This window comes from Nicotiana tabacum, chromosome 13, assembly GCF_000715075.1.
Source record: "Nicotiana tabacum cultivar K326 chromosome 13, ASM71507v2, whole genome shotgun sequence".
Taxonomy (NCBI): Eukaryota; Viridiplantae; Streptophyta; class Magnoliopsida; order Solanales; family Solanaceae; genus Nicotiana; species Nicotiana tabacum.
The window spans coordinates 86,391,147-86,418,997 of NC_134092.1; the positions used below are offsets into that span (position 1 = coordinate 86,391,147).

Sequence of the window (27,851 nt, forward strand, 5' to 3'; positions counted from 1 at the left end):
CGACGAGACGTGAGCCCTAGTAAAAATGTATTATGTAAGAAGTTTCAAGTTATCACTAGTGGATTATAGTCAACATTAAGGTTAATAGACAATAGATAGATAAAAGTTACAAAGTATGAGATGATATTAGGCCGTCATTCTTAAGATGAACAGTAATGAGGAAGCATTAAAGGACTTAGATTTATACATATAAGATAGGCAGCGAGAGCGTAACCTAGAGTTGGGTGGCAAACCTCATCAATAATAAACTGAAGTAAGTGTTATGGTATAGTATGACCCACCTAGATGCAGTAAATCCATAAGGATGGATAACCGAGGCTATGACACAAAATATAGCAATAATCGTAAGTTCGACAAAGTACCAAGTGAAGAACTTCAGTATACCTATAAGTGCCCAGAGGGACAGCTTGTCATAGTTCTATATATGTTCACAAAGTGAGGCCTAGATATTGGCTAAAAGCTAGAGTGAAAAGGAGAGAATAGTCGCATAGGCACACATACAAGGACAGAGTTGTACAAGCTACATGACAGAAGGTAGCAAATATTACTAGATTGGAAGAATTTCGACCATTGGTCGTGGTGTGAGAAAGAGGCATAAAGGGGGGGAATGCCCTGGCCTTTGGATTTATTCATAGAACAGTTACCTAGATGAAAAGGACAATATTAAATTTTTCGTAAGAGACATAGATTATGAGATTGATAACCGCATCAGCCAACATTTGAGGACGAATGTTCCAAAGGTGGGAACGATGTTACACCCCATATTTTCGTACGTAAAAGTATGTTGTAAGTGAATTGATGTAAGATCGAAAATGAGATCCTCTTTGAAAGTACATAAATTAAGTTAATAATATTACCGTGGATGTTACAAATATTTAAGATCATGAATAACGAGTACCAAGAGGGTTGGAAAGCTCAGAAGCTAAACGAATTGAAGAAAATAAGTTTCGTCGAAAGTCGACAAGTTGGGAATGTTGTAACATGTAATTTTGGGGTGAGACTAAGGTTCTTAACATTATAAGGAGGCTATGTTATGAGTTATTTCAGTTGTATGATAGTCGTGTGTTATGTTTTGAAGTCAAGCGAGCTGTGGAACAAAAGATGGCAATGGTCATCACAAGTCACACTCATAATGTGCTGAAAATTAGGTCAAATGTGGCAGATCCTTTCTATAAATATACTTAGAATTATGGGATGATCCACCTACCAAATTGAAGATCTACGAGTCTACTTTTCAATGCATTAAAATGATTTGATGTCGGAGTAGAGAGATATTCACGTTTCCGCAAGACTGCACAGACTGGTAGGTGACAAGTAGGTGTGTCACCTACTTGTTTAAATGAAGGGACCAAATAAATCACAAAAAGGGCGGCCAAGGGACCTTTAAGGGCTAAATTAAGCCATTTATTTCACTCATTTCTCAGTCCAAGAATATAAGATTGAACCCCTGCAGCTCCTCCCCCAAATATCCCACACAAACCCTAGGTGATTTCGGGTGATACGAAGTGATTCTGGTGCCGAACATCCCGGATAGCTTGCTACTTTTCCTTTCTCCTTCTAGTAGCTGTGTTGGTGGACTAATTTTGTATGAAGAAGAACTAGGTTTCGTGGGTTCTACTCAGTCCAATGTAAGTTTATGCTTCTCTTTTCCTTATCTAAGCTTTTATGAGTTGTAGCTCGATCGTAACGACTAGAACTTGTGAGTTTCGTAAGAGTAGTATGTTGTTTGTAGTTGCGTAACTATTGGCTGGTTGTGAACTTATTTTTAAGTTGAACTCATGGCTGGTTTATATGAGAAGAGGCTTAATTATATACTATTTAAAAGAAAAGAAACAAGTCGGAAACATGTGTTAGTAATCTGAAATGTCAGTTTTGAGTTGCTGAAATTATCGGACTATTATGGGGTCATTTTAACGTGTATTTTTGCTGAAATTAGTAAGGATAATTGAATAAATGGAGGTTAATGTTGTTGATAAATCCTAGAATGAAGAAGGGTTTTAAAACTATAGTTGTTTAGTCACAAACCGAGCTTGCCACTCGTCAGGATTGTTAAACTGTTTTGAAAGGCTTATTATGAGTATTTGTTGATGTTGTTTGGGATACTGTTGGCTGTTGTAACTTGTGGGAACCCATATAAACAGCGGAGGTGTTGTCCATTTTATCGTAGAATAAAGTTTGTCGTTCAAATGTGATAAGTTATGGCATTCGTATTGTGACGACAATATTGTTCATTGCTTGTAGACAAAGGAGCTGCAGGTTTAGTTAGCTTGAGGATTGGACTGGATGTTATGAGGTATGTAAGGTCTTTCTTTCTTTTCTTTTGCACGATTTCCTAAGTTATGTTTCCCTTATAAAGAATTCAAAGGGTCGAGGCTTTATATATGTACTATACTGACGATTAAGGTCCGTTCACGAGTATAGTCATACGAATGTTGAAATAGTTTGTGTTGATCGCAGTTTCATGTATTCTTTAGGAGTCAATAGAGCCTTCTGAAAGGTCCTTGTCTTTTATATGTTACAAGACGTCTAGATGTTAATTAAACATTACGTACGAATGGTCTAACAAATCAGAAGCAATATAATGTCTGTTTAATGAGGGATAGTTATATACGAAAAGTTCAACATGGTAGCATAATGAATAGTTGCAAAATGATAAGAATGTTTTGACCTAAAGAATGGCACAACTTCCAATACTTACACGTTTGTCTTCACGAAACCGATATAGACCCACGAAGATAGTTATGTTGCTCTCAAGCTAAATAAGGTTGATTATATATGAGGTTGATGTTAGGAGACAATATATGTTACCTATGGAGTCATAAATTATTGAATATGATAAGTTTAGCAATAAGAATATAAGTTGATAGAGCGTAAATCCCGCAACTCTTGTTATGTATTGATGAATATATATATATATATATATATATATTTGTGTTCACGTAACTGATAAAGACCCACGAAGATAGTAACGTTGCTCTCAAGTTAAATTAGGTTAATTATATATGAGGTTGATGTTAGGAGACAATATATGTTACCTATGGAGTCATAAATTATTGAATATGATAAGTTTAGCAATAAGAATATAAGTTGATAGAGCGTAAATCCCGCAACTCTTGTTACATATTGATGAATGGATATATATATATATATATATATATATATATATATATATATATATATATATATATATATATATATATATCTAACAAGTAGCCTCACAAGCTACGAATATTACATAGCTATAAATACAAAGAATCATGTAATCCCTAGCAACGAGTTGTGATATGAACTAAGGATAGAAGTGCGATGTCAAAACAGTTACGAAGGATAACGTAGAAAGTGGCTAAGGAATAAGGATTGGTTATTGTAACGAGTTACTCACAAGCTTGTATGTTTATGAATCCAGGTTTATTTATTGATGATTGAATGATGTCTGAACGAGTGACATTAAATGAATATGTATAAGACATAATCCCTACGGACGGTCTATGAATGTGTAGGTGTACAATGAAGCTCTGTGTATGGTCTATAAATGCATATGTGCATAATGACGGTTGGTTATGGATGGTCTGAGTTGCATGCATAGCCAGACCTCAGTATTATGAGACGTACAGACGGTCTACTATGTTACGTGTACGAGCCAAAGGTTATTCCTATTTATGAGTGAGCCTTACGGGCGGTCTTTTATGAAACGCGTAAGTGCCACTTTTATGTTTCAATGTAGCCCTGGAGATGTTTTATCTATATGAGGTAAGTATTCAGATAAAAGATATGATGGCTAGAAGAATGCTATAGATAAAGTTCCACTATATGATGGTTTCCAGTACAGATAGCATATGGGAACATGTTCAGGTATAACATGACACGAATTAGATGTATATACAACATTAGATGTTCTCGGCCAACAGAGTCTTTCCTTTTTAGTCTACATCCTTTATAAGGTAAGTTGAATAATTCAATACTTAGATATGTTATGAGTTAGAATAAGGTAAGTATGATTCTCGGATCTCATTGACTCGCCAGATTTCTTTCAGTATATCATACATACATGTCAGTTCAGTTTTAATTATATTATTCATATGTTATCTGCCTTACATACTTAGTACATTTCTTTGTTCTAATGTCCCATCGTCGGGGCACTGCATTTATGCCTGCAGGTTCAGGTATCCAGTTTGACGGGATCTTATCATAGACGGAGTTGATATCCAGCTGAGGATTGGCAAAGTTCCATTTCATCCGGAGTACAACCGAGTCTAGATGTTATTAGACTGTCCTATATATATATACACTTATCGGTAGGTCAGTGTCGTGTCCTGACCATATTTTGATGTTAGATACCCTTAGAGGCTTTGTAGACACAGGTTCAGTATGTACAGCATGTCAGAGGCCTTGATGGTCTATGCGTATTCATGTTTTGAGTAGTGATACGCTCAAATTACACCTAAATAAATAGTGTAAGGTGGTCAATGTCAAATATAATAACCCAACTAGGTTGGGGTCGAATCTCACAGGGAATAGGTGTGAAAAGGTTACTTGAGTACTGTGAAACTTGACTTAAGTCGTAATCCTACTCCGTTAGTTTAAAAAGAGTGTGTTGTAATTGTGAATTATCAAGAAAACCATTTTGTTAAGAGAATGTGATTAATTTAATTAAGAAAACCAAGGTTGTGTCCCCATTAATGGAATGTAATGCTATCAGTATTAATATGATATATTTCTAATAGAAGGTCCTTTAATATGCAAATGATTCCTAAATGACTACCCAATATTTCCCAATAATTAGGTAGTATATTCTCTTTATGATTTTCCCAAATATAAAAGAGTTACAGTTAAGAACAACCAATATTTCCCAAATAAAACCCACTTAATCCTAAGAGGTTCTATTAAACAAGGTTTAAAGCCTTGAGTTTTTGCTATTCAATTCTACCAAACCCTAACCCACTTTTCCAAGTAAAGATAGAGTAAAATGGCATTAGTGAATGTTTGCAACCATCAACAATAAATGAAGTGTGATAAATGAATAGATATCAACCAACCATTATATATATATTCAATGGTAAACACCCATTAACATTACACCCATTTAAAGTCCACAACCTTAGTATTTAAAACTAGCTACTCATACTAGAATCCAAGAACAAAGCAATAAATAAAGTCATAAAGCTTACAAAGATGACAAGATTCTCTCTTCAAAAGCTTCCAAAATAATGGTGTATTCAATGCTCTAAGTGTAGCCTCTTTTTCAGACAAGATGTCCCACAAAAACCCTAGTTATTCTATTTATAATGGGCTAAAAGTCGGGGTCAAAAAGTGACAAAAATGCCCTGCAGATCAAGTCTGCGACCGCAGAATGGGTCACAAACAGCTTTCACGGTCCGCATATCTTCAATTTCCTTCGCAGAGTTGGTTCCTCAGATCTGCAGTATTCCATCGCATTTTTGTTATGTGGTCCGCATATAGATTTTGCGACCGCATGTCATACTGCAAAGTCATATTTAGTGGAACTCTTTTGTATTTGTGCGATGATTATGCTGTCCGCACAAGAGTTATGCGACCGCACAATGGATCGTAGAATATACTCTCAGAACTGGGATGGACTGCTTCACTCTGCGATTGGTCTGCGGCCCGCACATCATTTTTGCGATCGCAGACCTACCGCATTTCTACCTTTCCATGAGTTTTTGTCATCTGTTTCCTGTTCTTGGCTCTTCAAGTCTGGTTTTCGGCAAAACACCAAAACTACATTAGAAATAACTTATAATACTTTAAAAGATGAGCTAAAATCTATGTAATTAGTATCAAAAGTGCCTCAATTCTACGGCACATCAACACCCCCAACTTAGACTCTCGCTTGTCCTCAAGCAACTAAACAGTCAACCTACCAAATACTAATCTATTTCCGACTGATCACAAAGCAGTAGTGATTATGGATGGTGCTGATTGTTAGCTAACAAGTATGCAACTTCTTTTATTCACCCTTCTTTGAAGACAAAGATCATTTAACAATTCGAATAATCAGTTTGTGAGCTTTGAGCCTCAAGAGCAATGACAGAGTGCTACCCATAGCTAGCTATGCACTTGTATCCTACTTCAAGAAGCCTAATTTATGCTAACTCTTGCAATTCATGCGTGCTCACATCAAAGAAAATCCCCAACTCAACAAATATGTACAGGGGATACAATCAAACACTATTTCACTCAGAAAGAAGGCTAAGCGCTACAAGTATTAGTACATATGCTTGCCCTTATTTTAACTCATTGCTATCTCGGGAATAATTATGTAGATCAAAAAAGACTTTTTAAGGGTTGTAGTGTAGACTTCAGGACTGGTTGGATGAATATTTGGGAATATAGTGACTGCACCCTTCTTGAATGCTACACACACTTTGCTTCTTTTTAAACCACATAGCCCTTATTGACCTCTAGTTACCGACATAGAACCACGTCAAAGTATCTCTTTACTTTTCACAAGACTCCACACATTGTTTTTTTTTCTTATAAATATACACATATCTTCTTTTGCTTTTCTTTTGGAGCTTGAGTATCTTCATTTAAACAACTTCGAGGTATATGCTTCTACACACAATGCACATCTTCACAATTTCCCAATTATTACCAATACCCCTAACTTAGGCTTTTAGCCTCATTCTCAACATTCAAGGAGGGACGGGTTCAGAAGAGGGAATTATTTCACAAAAGAGTACAAATTTGTAATGTGGTAGCCAAATGAAAGGTCAAAGGCTCAACGGGGGATAACTAGGATAATAAATGCACCAGGGAGGTCAATTTGGTCAAACATTGGTTAGCAATCAAAAAGAGAGCCTAATATCATTGCAACACCCAATCATCAACCTGAGATTTGCATTGAGAAACCAACCGGGCAAGTTCTAGACATTACAAGTTGAGCACATGCATTATTTACACAAATTCTCACCACTCACGATGCATGAACTGCTCAAATCGCCATAATTTCAGCCCTCGAATGAATATAAGGCAATTCAAAGTTTCATCACATGATATTTGAGATTCTAAGTAAGCACTAAGTCAAAGAGCGAGCTTCGATTTCACAAGAATGACTAACTGTTAATTTATAAAATTGGAAGGGTGCAATTTATTCAACAAAATCTTATCACATACTTGAATTTTGAACAAAAGCACCAAACAAGTCAAAACGTTATATACTACGACCATGGTTCTACTATTACACCCTTGGAAAAAGAACCCGGCAAAGAAAAACCAAGGGGAATTCATTACTATATACAAATCTACATTATTAAAATTAAGAGTTTATATACAAGTTGTAAAATTTGACTACCCCACCCCTAACCTAAGAGCATGCATTGTCCCTAATGCATTGAGAAAGTAAGAGCAAAGTTTCGGGGCTCCCTGAGGGCGCACTAGGTGCTTGGAGGGGTTAGAATATCTGAGGCGGCCGTGGGACCAGGAGCTGACGCTGTGGAGGCAGTGGGAGGATCCTCTAATTGGACAGTGGTGTCCGAGACCAAAGTAGGAAGCCCCGCCAGTTACAAAGCCGGGTCCTAGACCTGGGAGCTGCTAGCCTCACCCGATGATGGTTGTGTGGTTGTGGTGGTAACCCTGGAAATCATATATGCAAGGAAGTGTGCGATAGCTGTCTGCACATCCGCCTCCTCCTCACCCAGTTAATATTTTGAAACGACAACCTGGTTTCCTTTGTTGTCCCTCTGATCATCACCCTACTCAAATATCTCCTCCTCATCAGTTTCCTCACAAGACTCTCCAGATTCCTCATTTGAATGATCGTCGGTGTGTGCCTCGGAACCCGAAACTTGTTAGATGTCAATATCATGTGCCTCCTCAGCTGGCAGGAGGTTTGTGAAATACAAATCGAGGCTTGGTACATGGGAGGTGCCAGTGCCCTATGCTCCTTCCATTGGAAGAAGGGTGGTCAAATCAAACTCTAGCGTCTGTATCTTTTGCAGCTCTTACCTGAGCTCAACTACATCCTTTTTGAGTTGAGGAATATACCAAGCTCCACCTCGCTCAACCTTCTCAAGGCAAGCTTCAAAGTGCTTGAGTCAATCCTCATATGATAGATGTTGATTTTGAAGATCACTTACTGAGGTTTGGATCGGGGCCAATGCTTTCTTGATGAGCGATGGAAGTTCTTTTGTCAACTTGTCTACTTTGGCATTGGCATATTGTGCCAGTAGACCAAGCTTGGAGAGTGTAGGCAATGAGACAGGTGGTGTAACTGTGGCTGGTCTGGGAGTAGATGTAGAGGTAGTTGGTGTGGAAGAAGTGTCTGGCACTGATGAGGCAACATGTGCTGCTGAGGCTGACGAGGGGGGAGTGAGTGATTGCTCTAGTAGATCTTCGACCACTTTATCCGCAACATCATTGATCCGAGTGATGTCAATGTCCTAATAGCGTTTTCTATGTGGTCATGTTTGGGGAACAGAGGAACCGCCACATCTTTACACAAGGCATGGATTAAGCATTGAAAATGAAGCGAGGTTTCTTTCTGGTTTGCCTGGATCCCAATCTCAGGGAATAAAAGCTTGCCTATATCAATCTTGATACCCGACATGATGCAAGAAATGAGGATCGCCTTCTCCATACGGATGTCAGTCTCATTTCTCGAGGGCATTATACGAGAACAGACAAAACTTAGCCATTACCGACCTTCTTGGGTAAGATCTCTCTTGTGAATCCTTTATCGCGGTGCAATCTAGGGTGGAGTTCCCTTGGCTATTACAGAGGCTACTGAAGCACGCTCAGATTGCTCAGATTCCTTATTTGCAATCTTTGTGTCAAATTCTGCCATGCCTGGCTCCCATTCTTCGAAATATACATCATTGATTTATGGGGAATCACAGAGTATTTCAACTCCTCGAACTAAGACAGAGTCCAAGTACCTACGGTTTTTCTTTTGTTCTGAGTTCCTGGATGCAACATAAAATTCCCTAACAAGCGTCTCGTTGTACTCCCCCCAGAACCTTAGTGAAGAACTCCCATCCCCTCTTTTTGATTCTTTCTAGCACATAGGGGTAGCGTTCTTTTAAATCGTTCAAACTCAGCTGCTTTTCTTCGAGGATCTTTCTCTTTGTCGGGCCATCTCTGTACAGAGTCCAAGAACCGAAGATCCCAAACTTGAGATCCTCACCACTCTTTCGGCATGCTTCGGCATGGAGGTCAACTGGTGGCACAAGGTCAGTTTGTGCCTCCTTCTCTTCAGACTGGGAGGAATGCTTAGATAAATTTCTGGAGGTGTGTGTTCGCGATTGTGGGCTTATAGAAGCAGCCCATCTCTTTCCTGGAGCGGTGGGTGTTCGCGATGCTAGAGATTTCTTTGGTGCCATTCATGTCAATTAACGAGGAGTGAGTACATGATATGGCATATGTAACATATGGAAGAGAAGTCAGAGACAAAGAATGTCCTACGACCAGTTATACAATCACAGAATAACTCTACGAGCCGCAAACCATAACACAGATTACAACCATCTCTAAACAAAACAAATTATGCGGCCCGCAGAACAAATGTGCGGCTGCAGATCAATCGCGATTTGTTCTTTAGATTTAGCCTTTTTTCTGCTTCTGTCTGTGACCATTGTGCGGTCCGCAAAACATTTCTAAGGTCGCAGACTCAACCGCATATGGTCTTTTAGAAAACTTCCAAGCATACAGAATGCGATGACTCTGCGGTCCGCAAAAAGGTTATGCAGACCGTAAAGGTCATCATCTCTACTTAAAAAGGCACTCACAGGCAGCCTTTATGCACACTCAGTAGCAAATGCTCAAGTTGTGAAAGAGCATTACAAACAAATACCTAATGAAAATATACACAAATCTCCAACCCCCTACTCAAATCAGTCCCCCTAATGCTAATCCCCAAATTTGGATTTACCCAGAGTACATGGTTCCCAGAGTCAATTTTCAGTACAAGCATTCACAGTTGATTACTCATAGCAAGGAGCTGGGGAGAAAGAGGAGGGTACATGGATGAGATGGGAAATTTAGTCAAGTGAAAGCACACAACACTCTTCAAATTGACTGAGCAAGAGAAGGGTTGGAAATATACATACCAGATATCAGAAGATCCAGCAAACCACGTGGGTGTGAATCGCGAGCAAGGTAAGCCTTTCTTTTTCAATTCCTTTTTATTTTTCTCAGTGTTTTTTTTTTGTATTATGCTTCGTGCTTGGGTGTGTGATATAATAGATGATAGAAAGAAATGAGAGAGAAAGAATTAGGGTTTAATACCTGAGGGTTTCACGGTGAAAAGGACATCACATAACATATTATGCGACCGCATATGTGTTGTGCGATGGGTTAGTAACTGAGTGGTGGGCAACATATTTGCGATCTACTCTGCGGTCGCTTAATCATTATGCAGCCTGCATAAAGTGAATTCTCACTGTATTTTTAAGGCCCAGTTTGCATGTTGTTCTGCTTGCGTCTGCGACCATTATGCAGTCCGCAAACCTTTTATGTGGCCACATATGTTGCCGTAGAACACAGCTGAATCCCGGCTTGCTTTCCTTCATTTTCCCTCTGCCTTTGCATCCTATTTATTTGTATTTGGTGTAACCTGCATTCTAACACACACGTAAAATTATTCAACAGTTACAAATAAACCTACCTAAATTATAATCTAACCAAAAAAACTGTTACCAACACATGGGTTGCCTTCCAAGAAGCGCTTGATTTAACGTTACGGCACGGTGATGTTGCCTCCATTTTGGCTAACCAGTGGTGGGGATAGGCAAAGGACCATCCTTGAGTGAGAATTATTCTACCAGTTGCCTTTCTCCAATGGTTCCGAGGTAATGCTTGACCCATTAGCCATTTACTTTGAAAGTTCGAGTCCCGTCCTCGGATTCTAATTCAATAGCACCATAGGAAGATACATTCACAACTTTGAACGGGCAAGACCATTTGGATTTGAGTTTGCTTGAAAAGAACTTCAATATTGACTTGAAGAGTAAGACTAAGTCACCAGATTTGAATTCCTGCTTCAAAATCTTCTTGTCCTGAATAAACTTCATTCTTTCTTTATACATGGTTGCATTCTCATAGGCATGAAAATGGAACTCTTCCACCTCGTTGAGTTGTAGCATCCTTAGATTAGCAACTTTGACCCAGTCAAGATATAACTTTTTCAATGCCCACATGGCTTTGTGTTCAAGCTCCACTGGCAAGTGACATGCCTTACCAAAAACCAACCAGTATGGTAAGGTGCCAATGGGAGTCTTAAGTGTTGTTCAATAAGCCCGCAATGCATCATCTATCTTTTTTGACCAGTCGGTTCTGTTTACATTAATAAGTTTTGCTAGAATATTTTTGATCTCCTGGTTGGAGACTTCAACTTGACCCCTCGACTGAGGATGATAAGTGGTGGACACCTTGTGCTTTACCTCATATTTTTTGAGCAACCCGACAAAAGCTTTGTTGCAAAAGTGAGAACCACCATCACTAAGGATGGACCTTGGGGTTCCAAACCGAGTAAATATGTTCTTCTTCAAGAAGGCGGTTACACTCTTTACCTCATTATTTGGCAAGGCAATTTCGTCCACCCATTTGGAGACATAATCTACTGCCACCAAGATATATGTCATGCTGTAAGAGCTTACAAAGGGACCCATGAAATCTATCCCCCACACATCAAAGATCTCGACCTCCATCAAACATTTTATAGGCATCTCATGCCTTCTAGAAATTGACCCATGTCTTCGACATTGATCACATGCCTCGATTATTTGGTTTGCATCTTGATAGATCGATGGCCAATAATAGCCACATTCAAGCACTTTTTCCGCAGTACGATTTTTGCCATGGTGGCCCTCAACTGGGGAGTCATGACATGCTTTGAGAATTTGAATTTTCTCATCTTTCGGAACACAACGCCGAATGATGTTGTCAGTGCAAATCCGGAAAAAAGGGTTCCTCCTAATAGTATTGCCTACACTCTCGTAAGAACTTTTTCTGTTGATAAGATTCTAATCCGTCGGGGATAAAGTCACTAACCAAGAAGTTAGCGATATCGGCATACCAAGGAGTGAAGGTGCTAGATATTGCCAATAAGTGTTCATCTGGGAAGGCATCATTAATTTCAAGATCTTCTTTTGGTCTCCCTGCCTCTTCAAGCCTGGATAAGTGATCCGCAACTTGATTCTCTGTTCCTTTCCAATCTTTGACTTCAAAGTCAAACTCTTGTAACAAAAGAACCCACCTAATCAATCTTGGTTTAACATCCTTCTTCTTCATAAGGTATCGGAGAGTATCATGATCGGTGTAGACTATCACTTTGGATCCCATCAAATAGGTCCAGGATGTTTCAAAAGCATAGTCAATAACAAGCAGTTCTTGCTCAGTTACAGTGTAATTTATTTGTGCGCCATTGAGTGTCTTTCTTGCATAGTAGACATGATGAAGAATCTTGTTATGCCATTGACCAATTATTACTCCTTCACCGACACCACGGGTGTCACACATGAGTTTAAATGGAAGAGACCAATCGGGTGTGACAATAATAGGTTCTGTGGTGAGCCTTGCTTTCAATTCCTCAAAAGCTTTGAAGCATTTCTCATCGAACTCAAACTTAAAATCCTTTTCAAGGAGCTTGCACATGGGACTTGCAATTTTTGAGAAGTCCTTGATAAATCGCCTATAAAAACCGGCATGCCCCAAAAATCTCCGAACGCCTTTTACCGAAATGGGAGGAGGAAGCTTGGAAATGATCCTGTTCTTTGCCCAATCAAACTCTATGCCTTTCTTGGAAATTTTGTGGCCAAGAACAATACCCTAATCCACAATGAAGTGACATTTTTTCCAATTGAGCACAAGGTTTGTTTCCTCACATCTTTTGGCAATTCTCAAAGGAATCACCAACTACAGAGAAGTCATCCATGAATACCTCTAAGAAATCCTCCACCATGTCTGAGAAGATTGACATCATGCATCGTTGAAAAGTAGCCGGGGCATTGCATAGCCCAAATGGAATCCGGCTAAAGGTAAAGGTCTCATACAGACATGTGGATGTCGTCTTCTCTTGGTCCTCTAAGGCGATGTTGATTTGGTTGTAGCCGGAATAGCCATCCAAGAAGAAATAAAATGACCTTCCCGCTAGCCGATCAAACATTTGATCAATAAAATGCATAGGGAAATGGTCTTTGCAAGTAGAACTATTGAGCTTCGGGTAGTCTATGCAAACTCTCCACCCGGTCACCGTCCTCGTTGGGATGAGTTCATTTTTATCATTTGAATCACGGTCATGCCTCTTTTCTTTGGAACACATTGCACCGGACTCACCCAAGGACTATCGACAATGGGGTAGACAACCCCGACATCCAACCATTTTATGATTTCTTTCTTCACCACCTCTTGCATGGAAGGATTTAACCTTCTTTGATGCTCCACGCTAGGTTTGCTCTCTTGCTCCAATTATATCTTGTGCTCACAAATTCTGGCGTGAATCTCTTGGATACCCGCTATAGTCCAACCAATGGACTGTCTGTGGTCCCTCAAGGTATTCAATAAGTGTTCAACCTGCACATCATTCAACAAAGAAGAAACAATTACAGGTAGAGTTTTATTAGAGCCAAAAAATTTATACCTTAAGTGCAGCGAGAGTGGCTTGAGCTCAAGTTGTTGGCGGTTCCATAATGGAAGGCTTAGCAGGAGGGGTAACTCTATTCTCTAAGTCAAGAGAAAGCTTCTTTGGTGCATAAGTGTAGGACCCAAGCCCTTCCAATGCATTCACCGATTCCATGTATCCTTCCATGTCTTCACCATCAAAATTCACCAAAATAGCCGTCAATGTCTCACCAAGGCATACTCTTCCATCTTCACCTCTACTACATCCTCTATCTCATCAACAACATCAATGACTGAGATACTTTCATATGCATGTGGCAATTTCATACCTTTACCTGCTTGAAAGGTAACTTCTTAGTCATTAACTCGGAACTTGATATCATTTCGTTTCGAGCCCATGAGTGCCCTCCCGGTAGCAAGGAATGGTCTCCCCAAGATGATAGGGATCTCTTTATCAACAACACAATTGAGAATAACAAAGTCAGCGGGGATGAGAAACTTTCCCACTTTTACAAGCACATTATCAACTATTCCCACCGGTCACTTTATTGAACGGTCGGCCATTTCCAACCTCATTATTGTAGGCCTAGGCATACATAATCCTTCTTGCTTATAAATAGTAAAGGGCATTAAGATGCTATCCCCATTATCGCAAAGGGCTCATGCAAAATTGCGCAATCCAATGGTGCATGGAATGGTGAAGACTCCCGGGTCCTCTTTCTTTTGGATGGCGGTTATTTCAATGATGGAACTAACCCGGTGAGTAACATTCACCACTTCATTGTTGGTGATTTTATATTTAGTGATCAAGCCTTTCAAGTACTTAACAAAACCCGGCATCTCTTGAAATGCTTCCACAAATGGAATGTTCACCGATAATTGCTTGAGGATGTCATAGAACTTCTTGAGTTTTCTATCATCAACCTTATTAGAAAGTCTTTGAGGGAAAGGAAGAGGATGTCTAGGAATTGGTGCTAGAGTTTTTGGTGCCTCTATTACCTTTTCCTTAACCTCTTCATGGTTCACTTCTTGAGTTCTTCTCACCTTCTTCGGGAGTCTTTCAACTTCAACAACAATTGGCACCTCAACTTGTGCCTCGACTTCTTGTTCAGAATCTTCCACTTTGACCACTTGTTTATTCTCTCATTGAAGTAGTTTCCCACTTCGAGTTGTGATTGTCATACAATGAGAAGTTGGACCACTCCCACTACCTTTTGTGTTTGCAATTGTATCATTAGGAGCGTGCCTTTTTGCTTCGGATTTTGTTCTCTTGAGAGATCTCTCATTTACATCTCCAACTTTTGAATAGATGCGGTGTGAGAACCCACAAGCTCGGTTATATTCTTCATTGAAGTGTCAGATCTCTCTTGATTTTGCAATACTCGTTCAAGCATGTTTTGCATCTTGGACTCACTTGAAGAACTTTCCTTCCAATTCGGAGAGTTAAAATATTGCCTCTTTGGTGGAACATAGGGGTTTGAACTCCGATTTGAAAAATTATTGTTTTTATGACTCCAATTTCCTTGATTTTAACTACCTTGGTCGTTTCGTCACTGTTGGTTGCCTTGCCCTTGCGGGTTAGACCTCCATTGGTGTTGTTGTCCTGAACCTTGGTAGGGTTTTCTTTGATATCCTCCTTGAGAATTGTTGACATAATTGGCTTCTTCGTAATCCTCATTTGACATGGGTTGCATATCTTCCACAACATTCACCTTTTTTGTTTGTCTTTCAGTGAACATTTTTGTCAACACGTTGACATTGCTGGCAAGCCCGGCAATTACTTGATCTCTTTCTTGGTTCTCCTTAATCATGTTGGTTAAGGATACCACATTCAATTTCACCCGTGGTGTCTTCCCAGTGCCAAGCTTGGTTATGTTCTGCCATCTTGTCGTGTGACCCCTGCAAATATTTTATCCATAAAGGATCCATCCGCTGCATATTTGGCTATGGATTGGTTCATAGGATCCAAGCCCATGTAAAACTTCTCGAATAAAATATTATCCGGAAAGCCATGATTCGGTGACCTCACCAAGTATAAGTTGAATCTATTCCATGCCTCATGTAGATGCTCTCCTGGTAGTTGCTTGAAGAAGAAAATTTTATCCCGAAGCTCAGACTTCTTGCTTTGCGGAAACCATTTTGCTAGGAAAGCTCGGACACGTTCGGGCCAAGTATGGATGAAATTAGGAGGTAGTTTTTGGATCCACTGTCTTGCCTCTCCAGTTAGAGAGTACTTGAACACCCTCAACCTTAGGGCATCACCTGAGACGTGATTCTGCTTGTGCATGGTGCACACACCAAAACATTTCTGAGATGTTGCGTCGGATTATCGTCTGTGGAATTTCGGAAGAACCCCTCTGCCTTTAGCATTAGGATTATACCGTGTTCCACTTGGAAGGTGGCAACATCAACTCTTGGAGGGGAAATGGCATTTGTATCCTCAATATACTCATCTATATCCGCAAAAATATTCTCTTCTTCCGGCTCGCCCATGTTTTCCTAATGACACAAAGTAAAGAAAGCAAACTGTGATGGAATAGAAGAAACCGTAAAGTAAAGAACACACTAATTAGTAATTTCAAAACCGTATTCCTCGGCAATGGCGCCAATATTTGATACGCTCAAATTACACCTAAATAAATAGTGAAAAGCGGTCGATGTCAAATATAATAACCCAACTAAATTGGGGTCGAATCCCACAGGGAATAGGTGTGAAAAGGTTACTTGAGTAGTGTACAACTTGACTTAAGTCGTAATCCTACTCCGTTAGTTTAAAAAGAGAGTGTTGTAATTGTGAATTATCAAGAAAACTATTTTGTTAAGAGAATGTGATTAATTTAATTAAGGAAACCAAGGTTGTGTCCCCATCAATGAAATGTAATGCTATCGGTGTTAATATGATATATTTCTAATGGAAGGTCCTTTAATATGCAAATGATTCCTAAAGGGCTACCCAATATTTCCCAATAATTATGTAGTATTTCCTCTTTATGATTTTCCCAAATATAAAAGAGTTACTATTAAGAACAACAAATATATGCCAAATAGAACCCACTTATTCCTAATCGATTATATTAAATAAGGTTTAAAGCTTTGAGTTTTTGCTATTTAATTCTACTAAACCCTAATCCACTTTTCCAAGTAAAGATAGAATAAAATGGCACTAGTCAATGTTTGAAACCATCAACAATAAATGAATCATGAGAGATGAATAGATATCGACCAACCAATATATATATATATATATATATTCAATGGTAAACACCCATTAACATTACCCCTATCTAGGGTCCACAACCTTAGTATTTAAAGCTAGCTACTCATACTAGAATCCAAGAACAAATCAATAAATATAGTCATAAAGCTTACAAAGATGACAAGATTCTCTCTTCAAAAGCTTCCAAAATAATGGTGTATTCAATTCTCTAAGTGTAGCCTCTTTTTCAGGCAAGATGGTCCCAAAAAACCTTAGTCATTCTATTTATAATGGGCTAAAAGTCATGGCAAAAAAGTGACAAAAATAACCCTGCAGATCACGTCTGCGACCGCAGAATGGGTCGCAGAAGGCTTTCGCGGTCCGCACATCTTCATTTCCTTCGCGGAATTGATCGCCCTGTTTTCCAAATTTCTGTCGCATTTTGTTTATGTGGTCAGCATACAGATTTCGTGACCGCATTTCTTACCGCAAAGTCATCTTCACTGGAACTCTTTTGCATTTGTGCGATGATTATGTGGTCCGTACAAGAGTTATGCGACCGCACAATGGATCACAGAATATACTCTCAAAACTGGGATGGTCTGCTTCACTCTACAATTGGTCTGCGGCCCGCACATCACTTTTGCGGTCGCAGACTTGCCGCATTTCTGCCTTTCCATTGGTTTTTGTCATCTTTTTCCTGTTCTTGGCTCTTCAAGTTTGGTTTTCTGCAAAACACCAAAACTACATAAGAAATGACTTATAATGCTTTAACTGATGAGCTAAATTCTATATAATTAGTATCAAAAGTGCCGCAATTCTACGACACATCAAGCAGGCTCGCTGATACAGCATTTGCCAACTTACATTTACACAGTACGAGTTGGAGCTATGTTCTCCCGTGAAAGTTATAGAAATAACCAGTTCATCCAAGTCAGCCTATGTATGTTCTAGTTTTCGTCGAATAATCAAGAGTTACAGAGTTGTTCGCTCAGGCCAGTACGACACCGAGTGCTAGTCACGCCTCCACAGGTTTGGGGCGTGACATTGGGAGTTCGTCTAGCAAACTCTGGTGAAGGAAGGGTAATTGTGCAAAATAGGGTTGAATCATCAGTAGTTGTGTCCATTGTTGGTACAATTGAAGGAGGGGATTCATAAACATAAGACCATGGATTTTTCTCTTGGCATGGATGATGGTACACTAAGGTATCAAGGGCGACTATGTGTTCCAAATGTAGACGGTATCCGGGAAAGAATCATGACCAAGGACTTACACTTCTAGATATTCCGTGCACCCGAGCTCTACAAAGATGTATCATGATCTTAAGGAAGTCTACTGGTGGAATGATATGAAGAGGAATGTAGCAGACTTTGTGGCAAGATGTCCAAATTGTTAGCAAGTGAAGGCCGAACACCAAAGGCCCGATGGGTTAGCACATAACATAGAAATTTCGATGTGGAAATGGGAGATGATAAATATAAACTTTGTGGTGGGACTACCTCGCACTCCTCGCAAGTTTGACTTGATTTGGGTGATTGTGGACCGACTCATGAAATCAACACGCTTCTTACTTGTTAAGGCTACCGATACCGCAGAGCAGTATGCTCAGTTGTATATCAAGGAAATAGTCAGGTTGCATGGCACTCCAGTTTCTATCATTTCTGATCGGGGGGCATAGTTAACGACTAATGTTTGGAAGAATTTCAGCAAGGTTTAGGTACTCAGGTGAATCTTAGTACATGCTTTCACTCGCAGACTGACGGGCAGGCAGAGTGGACTATTCAGACACTTGAGTATATGTTGCATGCTTGTGTTCTAAATTTCAAGGATAGCTGGGATGATCACTTGCCACTCGTAGAATTTGCCTAAAACAACAGTTATCATGCTAGTATTCAGATGGCACCGTTCGAGGCTTTATATGGTAGGAGATGTAGATCTCCCATTGGGTGGTTAGAGATTGGGGAAGCGGAATTGTTAGGAACAGACCTCATGCATCAGGCTATAGAGAAGGTTAAGATCATTAATGATCGGTTGGAAACTTCTCAAAGCCGTCAAAAGTCCTATTCGGATGTGCGTTGCAGGGATTTGGAGTTCAAATAGGATGATTGGGTATTCTTGAAGGTTTCCCCCATGAAGGGCATAATATGGTTTGGTAAGAAAGTGAAGTTGAGTTCACGGTATGTTGGACCGTACAGAATCATTTAGAGGATTGGTCGGGTGGCTTACAAGCTTGAACTACCTCCATAGATGTCCTTAGTGCACCCGGTGTTTCATGCATCCATGTTGTAGAAGGTGGTTGCAGATCTGCCGCTTATTGTGCCAGTTGAGACTATTGAGGTTAATGAAGAACTGACTTTTGAAGAAATTCTAGTTGCCATTCGTGATAGGATTTGTTTCTAGGATTCTTTGACAGGTCGATAGGCCCAGTTACAAGGGAAACTCTACCGAAAGTTTTAGGAATTTGGGGATTTAGTCAAAATTTAGAACTGCTGGTGTTTGAAGTGGCAGTCAAGTCATATTGAATGCTAATTGAGGATTTAGACCCTCATTCGAGGACGAATGATCTTATGCGGGGGTGGATGTGAAGCCCCATGAAATTTCACCTAGAACCCAAGGTCTTGTGGTTCCGAGGTAAGCTAATGTGTTTGATGTAAGCGAGCTGCGGTACGGACTTTTGGGGTTTCTCAGTACGTCGAGGAGTTGAAGGAAAAAGTTTACAAAACATGGAAGTTCTGCGGTCCATTATGCGACCACAGATCCAGTTTACGGGCCGCAGAGCAGCCGCAGAGTGAAGCAGAAGATTTGCCAATTTTGAGGACCATTATGCGGCCGCAAAACCGTTTTGCGGGCTGTAGATCCCATCGCAGAACCGGCTTGAGAAATTTTGGAAGGAGGTTCTGCGGTCCATTATGCGACAACAGAATTGGTCTGCGGACCACATACCTATCCCAGAGTGAAGCAGAAACGCCCAGTTCTTGAGGGCCATTATGAGGTCCATTTTGCGGACCATAGAAGTGTTATGTGGTAGTATATGCGATCACATATCTGCATCGGGGCTTCATTTTTCTAATTTTATAATCTAACCCCCATTTTGTTTATCTAGCCTGAGGGTTCATTTTTGGTGGATTACCTGACATTTTAGAGAGAGGAGAGAGCTATCCTAGAGAGAGGAAAAGAAGGACTAAGGATTTCACTACTCCACTTTGATTAAACCTTGGAATTTCATCAAAAGGAACTTGCTAGGGCTTCAAAAAGGTAAGAATTTCGCTCCCAATTTTGCAATTTCGGGATTGGGTTGATTATGGGTGATAAGGATAGATTTATCACATGCATGAGCTAATAGAGACTATGGGGAAGTTGTTGAGCCATCTTGGGTGGTTTTGTTCTTGAATTAGTTGAGGGAAGGTTGGGTCATCATTGTAGCAGCTCTTGCCATACGCATTCCTCTAATCATGCTTCTAATTCTCCCCTCTCCTATAGATTAACATCGTTTGGAGTGTCGGGATGCTATTGTTACACCAAGGGAAACTCTTTTGAGGTATGAAGGCTAAACTCTTATTCTAGTATCGGAATTCCTGAATCCTTGCAAAACTCCATCATTTGTAGTCGAACTTGAAACACTGTTGAGGTGGGATATTCAAGCTAGTAAATTAATTCTCAAATTGCATAACGTGTCTGAACCCTCATGTGTTAAAGATATTCTGTTGTGGCTTAATTATGTTATACCCCTTTTGGGAAGAAAACCTTGTATAAAATCAATGTGATCAAATACTTATTTCTCATATGATGAAACCTTATGAACTTACACTTGCTAAGGCCAAAGGTGCCAAACGGTTGATTGGAAAAGAATTCTTTTGTACAAACTATTATCGTTTTGGGAATCTGAAATGTGGCGTTATGATTACACCTCCACCCACATACATAGGGGTGAGGCGGCAGGACCACTTTGTGTAGAGTTATGGTATTGTGATTACACCTCCACCCGCATATATTGGGGTGAGGCGGCAGAGCCGCTTTGTGTAGGGATTGTAGTATTGTGATTACACCTCCACCCACATACATTGGGGTGATGCGGTAGGGCCGCTTTGTGTAGAGTTGTGGTATTATGATTACACCTCCACCCGCATACATTTGGGGTGAGGCGGCAGGGCCGCTTTGTTTAGAGTTTATGGTATTTTGATTGCACCTCCACCCGCATACATTTGGGGTAAGGCGGCAGAGCCTCTTTGTGTAAAGGTGGTTACAGAGGATCCCCGACTTAAAATTTATAAATGTTATTTGAAGCTCTTAATAACTTTGCCTTGACTTTAATGGTTGTCTAAGCCCCTTGTATTATTACCATGATTCATCATATTCATGTTGTATTTCCAAGTCCTTGAATAGGTGCTTTGGTGTTCATACTAGTACTATTCGACATGTATTAACATCCCTTTTGCTGGGGGCACTGCATCTTTAATGGATACAGGTGGTTCCACAATGAGAGGCATTGACTAGTGATAGCGGTACACCCTCTTCCTAGTTGACTTGGTGAGCCCCACCTCATTTTGGGGTCGTGCATCTTTTGTTCCGTGTGTATTATGTTTTGAGGTATATCCAGAGCCTTGTTGCCGACACTATCATTGTACTCTTTTGTATCTATTAGAGGCTCTGTAGATACAGTGTGGGTTGTATATATGGGTGTTGGGAAAGCCATACTAGTCTTGTTGTATTTGAATTACTTGTTTCACTTCAACTATGAAAGTGTATGTATTTTGAGATTTTAAAATGAAGTATCTAATGGCAATGGAATTAGTGTGCTTCATGAATCCTCATGGTGATAATTAGTGAGATTGATCGTCTCTTTATTTATGAGTGAGTTGGATAGAAGGCAATCTAGCAGGCTTGCTTGGCCGGGTTATCTCGATTCAGTGTCGATCGCGCTCCTCGTGGTCGGGGCGTGACATGCACCATCACTCTGCCAAATTCCTCGTAATCTCTTGTTAAACTTTGCATAAAATAACTCGAATTATCATCTCCAAACGCACACTCAACCTCCTGACTGCTACACCATCTTCTTCAAGCAATCCTAGCTCACATCGTAGTACATACTTCATGTTGGATAAAAAATAAAGTTCTTCAAAGGACTTTTACTAGAAATTGCGCAACTCCTAAAACCTCACAGGAAACAGCCCACCTGTGTAACCCCATATTGACATCTTCCAACGACAGTGCCCTGATCACAGCCACCACGAAATCCGTTAATCCTCCTGAGCCCACACTCGCCCACCAGTCAAAAGCTCCCGCTCGTTCCCATCAACATCATATGAAGGTCCAGCGATGCATCCAAAACTCGAAGTCATATTACACCCCAAGCAAACTCTTTCCATCATATTCAAACTTCTGAAGCACAAAAGTCACAATCTCAAACGAAATACACAGACTTAGTCCTTTGTTCACCATGACCACTGGAAGCATGTGGATATCCTACCACGAAATCCATATGATACGCTGTCATTCTCACTCTAAGTTAACCATCTTCCGAAGCGAACTACTCGACCTCTAGCAATTCAACCTCCGCGAGACACCTTTCCTTCCCCATTATTCGTTGCCCAAATACTGCCTTAAATCATAATCCAGCTCTGTCACCTGAACTAATAAATTGCTACCAACTCTAGGCCTCCTTGAATATCATATTTCTCGAGCCATCAACATTAGAAACACCGATTCGACTCTAAAATCGCTACACACTGCTATCTCTGACAATTGCTTCTTAGCCACCATTTCACAACACCCTGCCCCGAAGGCAAATCAAAGAAGATGATAGCACTGGCGAGCCTTAATGCATTCAAACAAGGACGACGACACCACATCACAAATGAGAATTTCCACCAAGTTTGAAAATATCCGTTCTCGCTGCTCCGTCGACCAAAGACTGAACATCCATAGTCCAATTGCCTCTCCTTCGCTGGGATAAAATGCTGAATCTCTAAACCATGAACCGAATACTCCTCCTTTCAAGTCATTCATTGTTGCGACACATAATTAAGCATCCTACCACTTACACCAGCATTGCGTGGTAATAACGCATGAACATCACACTATGCCGTGCATAGCATCGAAACTGTAGGCAATACCAACACTAGGCTGAAACAACGAAACACCCCTCCACAAGGCGACGATAATAGTCCACCCAAATGCACAGGGAAAAGTATCCTGTGCCATATCTACAGCACTGCTACAACTCCTCGATGTCCAATTAATGGCAAGCGCTCAACATTGTATAAGAATGAGTAGGAAGAAAATGAGGACATAAGCTTTAATGGAATCTACCGGCACGAGGAGGAATCAAGAAGGGAAGTTCTCCTAACAGCCTTGTAGCCTCTCAAAGATAAGCACAAATGTCTCTGTACCGATCCGCAAGACTCTACTAGACTTGCTCATGACTCGTGAGACCTAAGTGAACCTAGAGCTCTAATACGAAGCTGTCACGACTCAATCTCCACTATAGGTCATGATGGCGCCCAACGTCACCGTCAGGCAAGCCAACGGTGAACTACCAACTTAATTATTCATTTTATTATTTTTTTGAAATCATGAATCTTATTAAATAAATTAATTAATTCATTAAAAATCGTAGGTACATACAATTTAAATAAAATATAAAGTAAGAGTATGTCAATGCTAAGCAAAACAATAAACAAACTTAGAATATCCCCAAAATCCAGTGTCACAAGTACATGTGCATCTGCTAGGGAGTACAATAATAATACAATATCTGTTTGGAATATAAGATAGACAAGATAAGGTAAATAAATATGATGGAGACTTTGTGTCGGTAGAGCGTAACATGGAATACAGCTCTCCATAAAGTCCCCTCGTCAACTGCGCCTACGCGCCCAAATGACCATCATAAATATACATGCACAATAAGTGGAAAAGTGTAGCATGAGTACGTAAATCAACGCGTACCCAGTAAGTATCTAGCCTAACCCCAGAGAAGTAGTGACAAGGGGTCGACATCGACATTTACTAGTGGTCTAATAAAGCAACATGATAAATCATAAACATATATGAAGCACAACAATAATAATGAGGTAAAGAGGTAACTATCATAATCCTCCAACACTTCTTTTGACAATATAATTCTTTCAAATGTCATATGTTATCTCAACAGATCAGAAATATCATGTGTAATCTCAAACGGATAAGGAATACCATATAAATGCCAGGTCTCAACAAAAGGGGAATCTCATTAATATCCGTACTGCTAGCGGTATCACGCACGATTATGCCACGGTCGCACGACCCGATCCAGAGTGACGTGTACATTGCCGAGGGTCGACCGACGCGAACCAGAAATGCATCTCAATATACTGCCGAGGCGTTCAGCCCAATCCACAGGAAAGGAAGAAACTTATTGAATTACGAGTCACATGCTTACAACATAGGTACAAGAGCCTAAAGTAAACATGACTTTTACCGTTTATCAAATATTTCGCATAACAACTCAAGGTGATGAAGATCGACCTAATATATTTCCAAATAATACAGTTGCAGATTCACTTAATTAAGCTAGCAAAAATGAGTTCAAATAATTTAAATATTACATTATAAAGTCCTAAGTCTACCCGGACATAAACATGCTTTAGCTACGTACGGACTCTCGTCACCTTGTGTGTACGTAGCACCCACAACTAGTAGCACATAACAATTTTAATACCTACGAGGTAGTTTCCCTTTCATAAAGTTAGACAGGAAACTTACCTCGCTTCGAAGTTCCATAACCAGCTCCAACGCCTCTCTAACACCTCAAACCAGTGCCCATTGATCCGAAACTAGTCAAACAACGTGCAAACCAATAAAAATATACTCCCATACTCATAATTAATCAATTTATAATAATTTTTAACTCCGCTCAAAAAGTTAACAAAATCAACCCTCAGGCCCGCGTGCCCGGATTCCAAAAAGTTTCTAAGATAAACATTACTCATAACACCACGAACACAAATATATAATTTATTCCTAATTTCATGTCCAATTTCGTGGTCAAAATCCAAATATACCATTTCTAGGTTTTCTTCCACAAATTCCATAATTTTTATCAAATTAGATGTTAAAATTCATATATAACCCAAGTATTTAATTCGAAACAATTAGGAATAACTTACCTTATGATATATGGTGAAAATGATCTTCACGAATCACCCCAAATAGCCCCATATGAGCTCCAAGAACTTAAAAGTGATGAAATGAGCTCAAAATCCCGAAATTAGATGTTTAATACATCTGTCAGGCCTCCTTCTTTGTGATTGCTATCATTAACAATGCGATCGCGATTAACAAAAGTTCCAGCATCGTTTCTTTCACCGCGATCGATGTCAAAACCCCGCGATCGCGATGTACAAATTTTATTTCCTCTTCACTGGCACCCTTCGGTATAATGGTCATAACTTTTTATACAAAATTTCAAATGATAAACAGTTTGATTTTTTGAAAACAAGATTCAAAGGGCTACAACTTTTATTTTTGAATTATCCCCAAATTCCTTATATATTGCATGATATAAGCTCCCAAATGCAGACCACTGATAGCAGAAATTCCTTCTATGCGATCGCGACCTTCCTTCGGCGATCACAATTCACAAGGCCTGGAATGCAATTTGCTCTTCACGATCGCGACCCAGACATTCGCGATCGCGATTCACACCCCTGCCATCAGATACAGCAGTTCAAAAGGGCCTAAAAGTGGTCCGAAACCACCCCAAAACACACTCGAGGTCCGAGGAACCCCGTCCAATCATTCTAACAAGTTTATATACCCAATGTAAACTTTTCAAAGGCTCGGAGCACGAATAACAACATCAAAACCAAGAATTAAATATCAAACTCAATTTCTTAAACTCTCTTAACTTTCAAGCCTTCATGCTTCGCCGAACGCGTCCGAATCCTACTTAGACATTCCGGAATGACGTTAAATTTTACGTACAAGTCACAAATCACAATATGAACCTATTCCAAAGCTCGGAATACCAAACGGACATCGATAACACCAAATTTCACTTCAAATCAAACTTAGGAAATTCTAAATCTTCAAAATGCCAACTTTTCACATTAGGTGCCAAAACGCTCCCAGACCATCCGATACTCAACCCGAACATATGCCCAAGTCCAGAATCATCATACGAACCTATTGAAACCTTCAAATCCCAATTTCGAGGTCATTTACTCAAAAGTCAAACCTTGGTCAACTTTTTCAACTTAAAACTTCCGAGATGAGATTTTTCCATCCGAATCAATTCCGAACTTCTCGAAATCAAAAGCGACCACACGTACAAGTCATAATACATGAAGTGAAGCTACTCAAGGCCTCAAACCGCCGAATGATGTGCTAGAGCTCAAAATGACCGGTCGGCTCGTTACGCTTACTGTACTTTTAAAGTGATCACCACTTGGATTATGAGTATATCTTGATAATTTACAATTCGAAGAGGCAATATTTGGCCTAGTGTCGTGCATAGCATATATTAAACTACCAATTGCACTAGCATAGTCTAATTGACTAACAGATCTTCCGGGGTTCTCAACCATCTTGCTAGAAGCATCAAATGGAGTATTAAATTCTTTAATACGCAAATGATTAAATTTGAAAAGAACCTTGTCAATGTAGTGAGACTGACATAAGGAAAAACCCTCACTATATCTTTTAACTTTATCGCCTAAGATAGTATCAACTTATCCCAAATCTATGATTTTAAATTGAGTAATTAAATACTTCTTAGTTTCATTTATGCCTTGCATGTTAGTTCCTATGATTAGCATGTCATCAACATAAAGACATACTATCACTCCATAATCCTTTGTGAATTTGGAATAAATGCATTTATCTTCTCTGTTATGTTTAAAACCATTTGATAATATAACATTATCAAATTTTTCATGCCAATGTTTTAATCCATACAAGGACTTAAGTAATTTACAAACTTTCTTGTCATTTTCAGGAAGCACAAACCCTTCGGTTTACTCCATATAAACTTCTTCATCAAGATCACCATTTAAGAATGTCGTCTAAACATCCATTTGATGGACATTTAGATTTTATATTGATGCCAAAGCAAACAATACTCTTATTGAGGTAATTCTGGCCACAGGAGCATATGTGTCAAAATAATCTACTGCTGCCTTTTGTCTAAATCCTTAAGCTAGTAGTCTAGCTTTAAAAGTTTGTAGAGAACCATCGGTACTGTATTTTCTTCTAAATATCCATTTACACCCAATAGGTTTAGTATTAGAAGGTAATGTCATGACCCAAAACCCATAATAGGTCGTGATGGTACCTAACACCGCCGTTAGGCAAGCCCACAAGTGAAACTACTATTTATTTACCCCCTTTTTACATTTAAAACAATAGTTTCCCTTTTTAAAAGAACAAACAAGCAAGATCTCATGCAACCGTAAATGCTCTTTTCTTAACAAAATACCAACATAATAGTACATCCACTATAGTGATAGAAATAATAAGTACAACAATACATAAATGCTAAAAGTACCCAAAACAAGGCTCCACAAGTACATGAGCAATCAAGAGAATATACAAAACTACTACGACTACATTCTTAAGGTGATAGATAGAAATAATAAACAAAGCATAGGGAGACTCCGGATGTCCAAATGCACAGGGAAAAGTATCCTGCGCCACATCTACAGCACTGCTACAACTCCTCGATGTCCAATTAATGGCAAGCTCTCAACATTGTATAAGAATGGGTAGGAAGAAAATGAGGACATAAGCTTTAATGGAATCTACCGGCACAAGGAGGAATCAAGAAGGGAAGTTCTCCTAACAGCCTTGTAGCCTCTCAAAGGTAAGCACAAATGTCTCTGTACCGATCCGCAAGACTCTACTAGACTTGCTCATGACTCGTGAGACCTAAGTGAACCTAGAGCTCTAATACCAAGCTGTCACGACTCAATCTCCACTATAGGTCATGATGGCGCCCAACGTCGCCGTCAGGCAAGCCAACGGTGAACTACCAACTTAATTATTCATTTTATTATTTTTTTGAAATCATGAATCTTATTAAATAAATAAATTAATGCA

The 27,851-nt window shown here is 39.7% G+C and overlaps 2 protein-coding genes across 2 annotated transcripts; both read right to left on the reverse strand.

The window, feature by feature from the left end:
- Positions 1–10,823: 10,823 nt before the first annotated feature.
- LOC107779095 (uncharacterized) lies at positions 10,824–11,156 on the reverse strand. Its single transcript, XM_016599439.1, has one exon. The coding sequence runs from the start codon at positions 11,154–11,156 to the stop codon at positions 10,824–10,826; it is 333 nt and encodes a 110-aa protein (XP_016454925.1).
- A 90-nt stretch (positions 11,157–11,246) lies between these two features.
- On the reverse strand, positions 11,247–11,600 carry LOC142168207 (uncharacterized). Its single transcript, XM_075228864.1, has one exon. The coding sequence runs from the start codon at positions 11,598–11,600 to the stop codon at positions 11,247–11,249; it is 354 nt and encodes a 117-aa protein (XP_075084965.1).
- Positions 11,601–27,851: the final 16,251 nt, after the last annotated feature.

Coding starts and splice junctions, on each gene's coding strand:
- LOC107779095 (XM_016599439.1), bottom strand. CDS start 11,156: ATGTGGGCATTGAAAAAGTTATATCTTGACTGGGTCAAAGTTGCTAAT.
- LOC142168207 (XM_075228864.1), bottom strand. CDS start 11,600: ATGACATATATCTTGGTGGCAGTAGATTATGTCTCCAAATGGGTGGAC.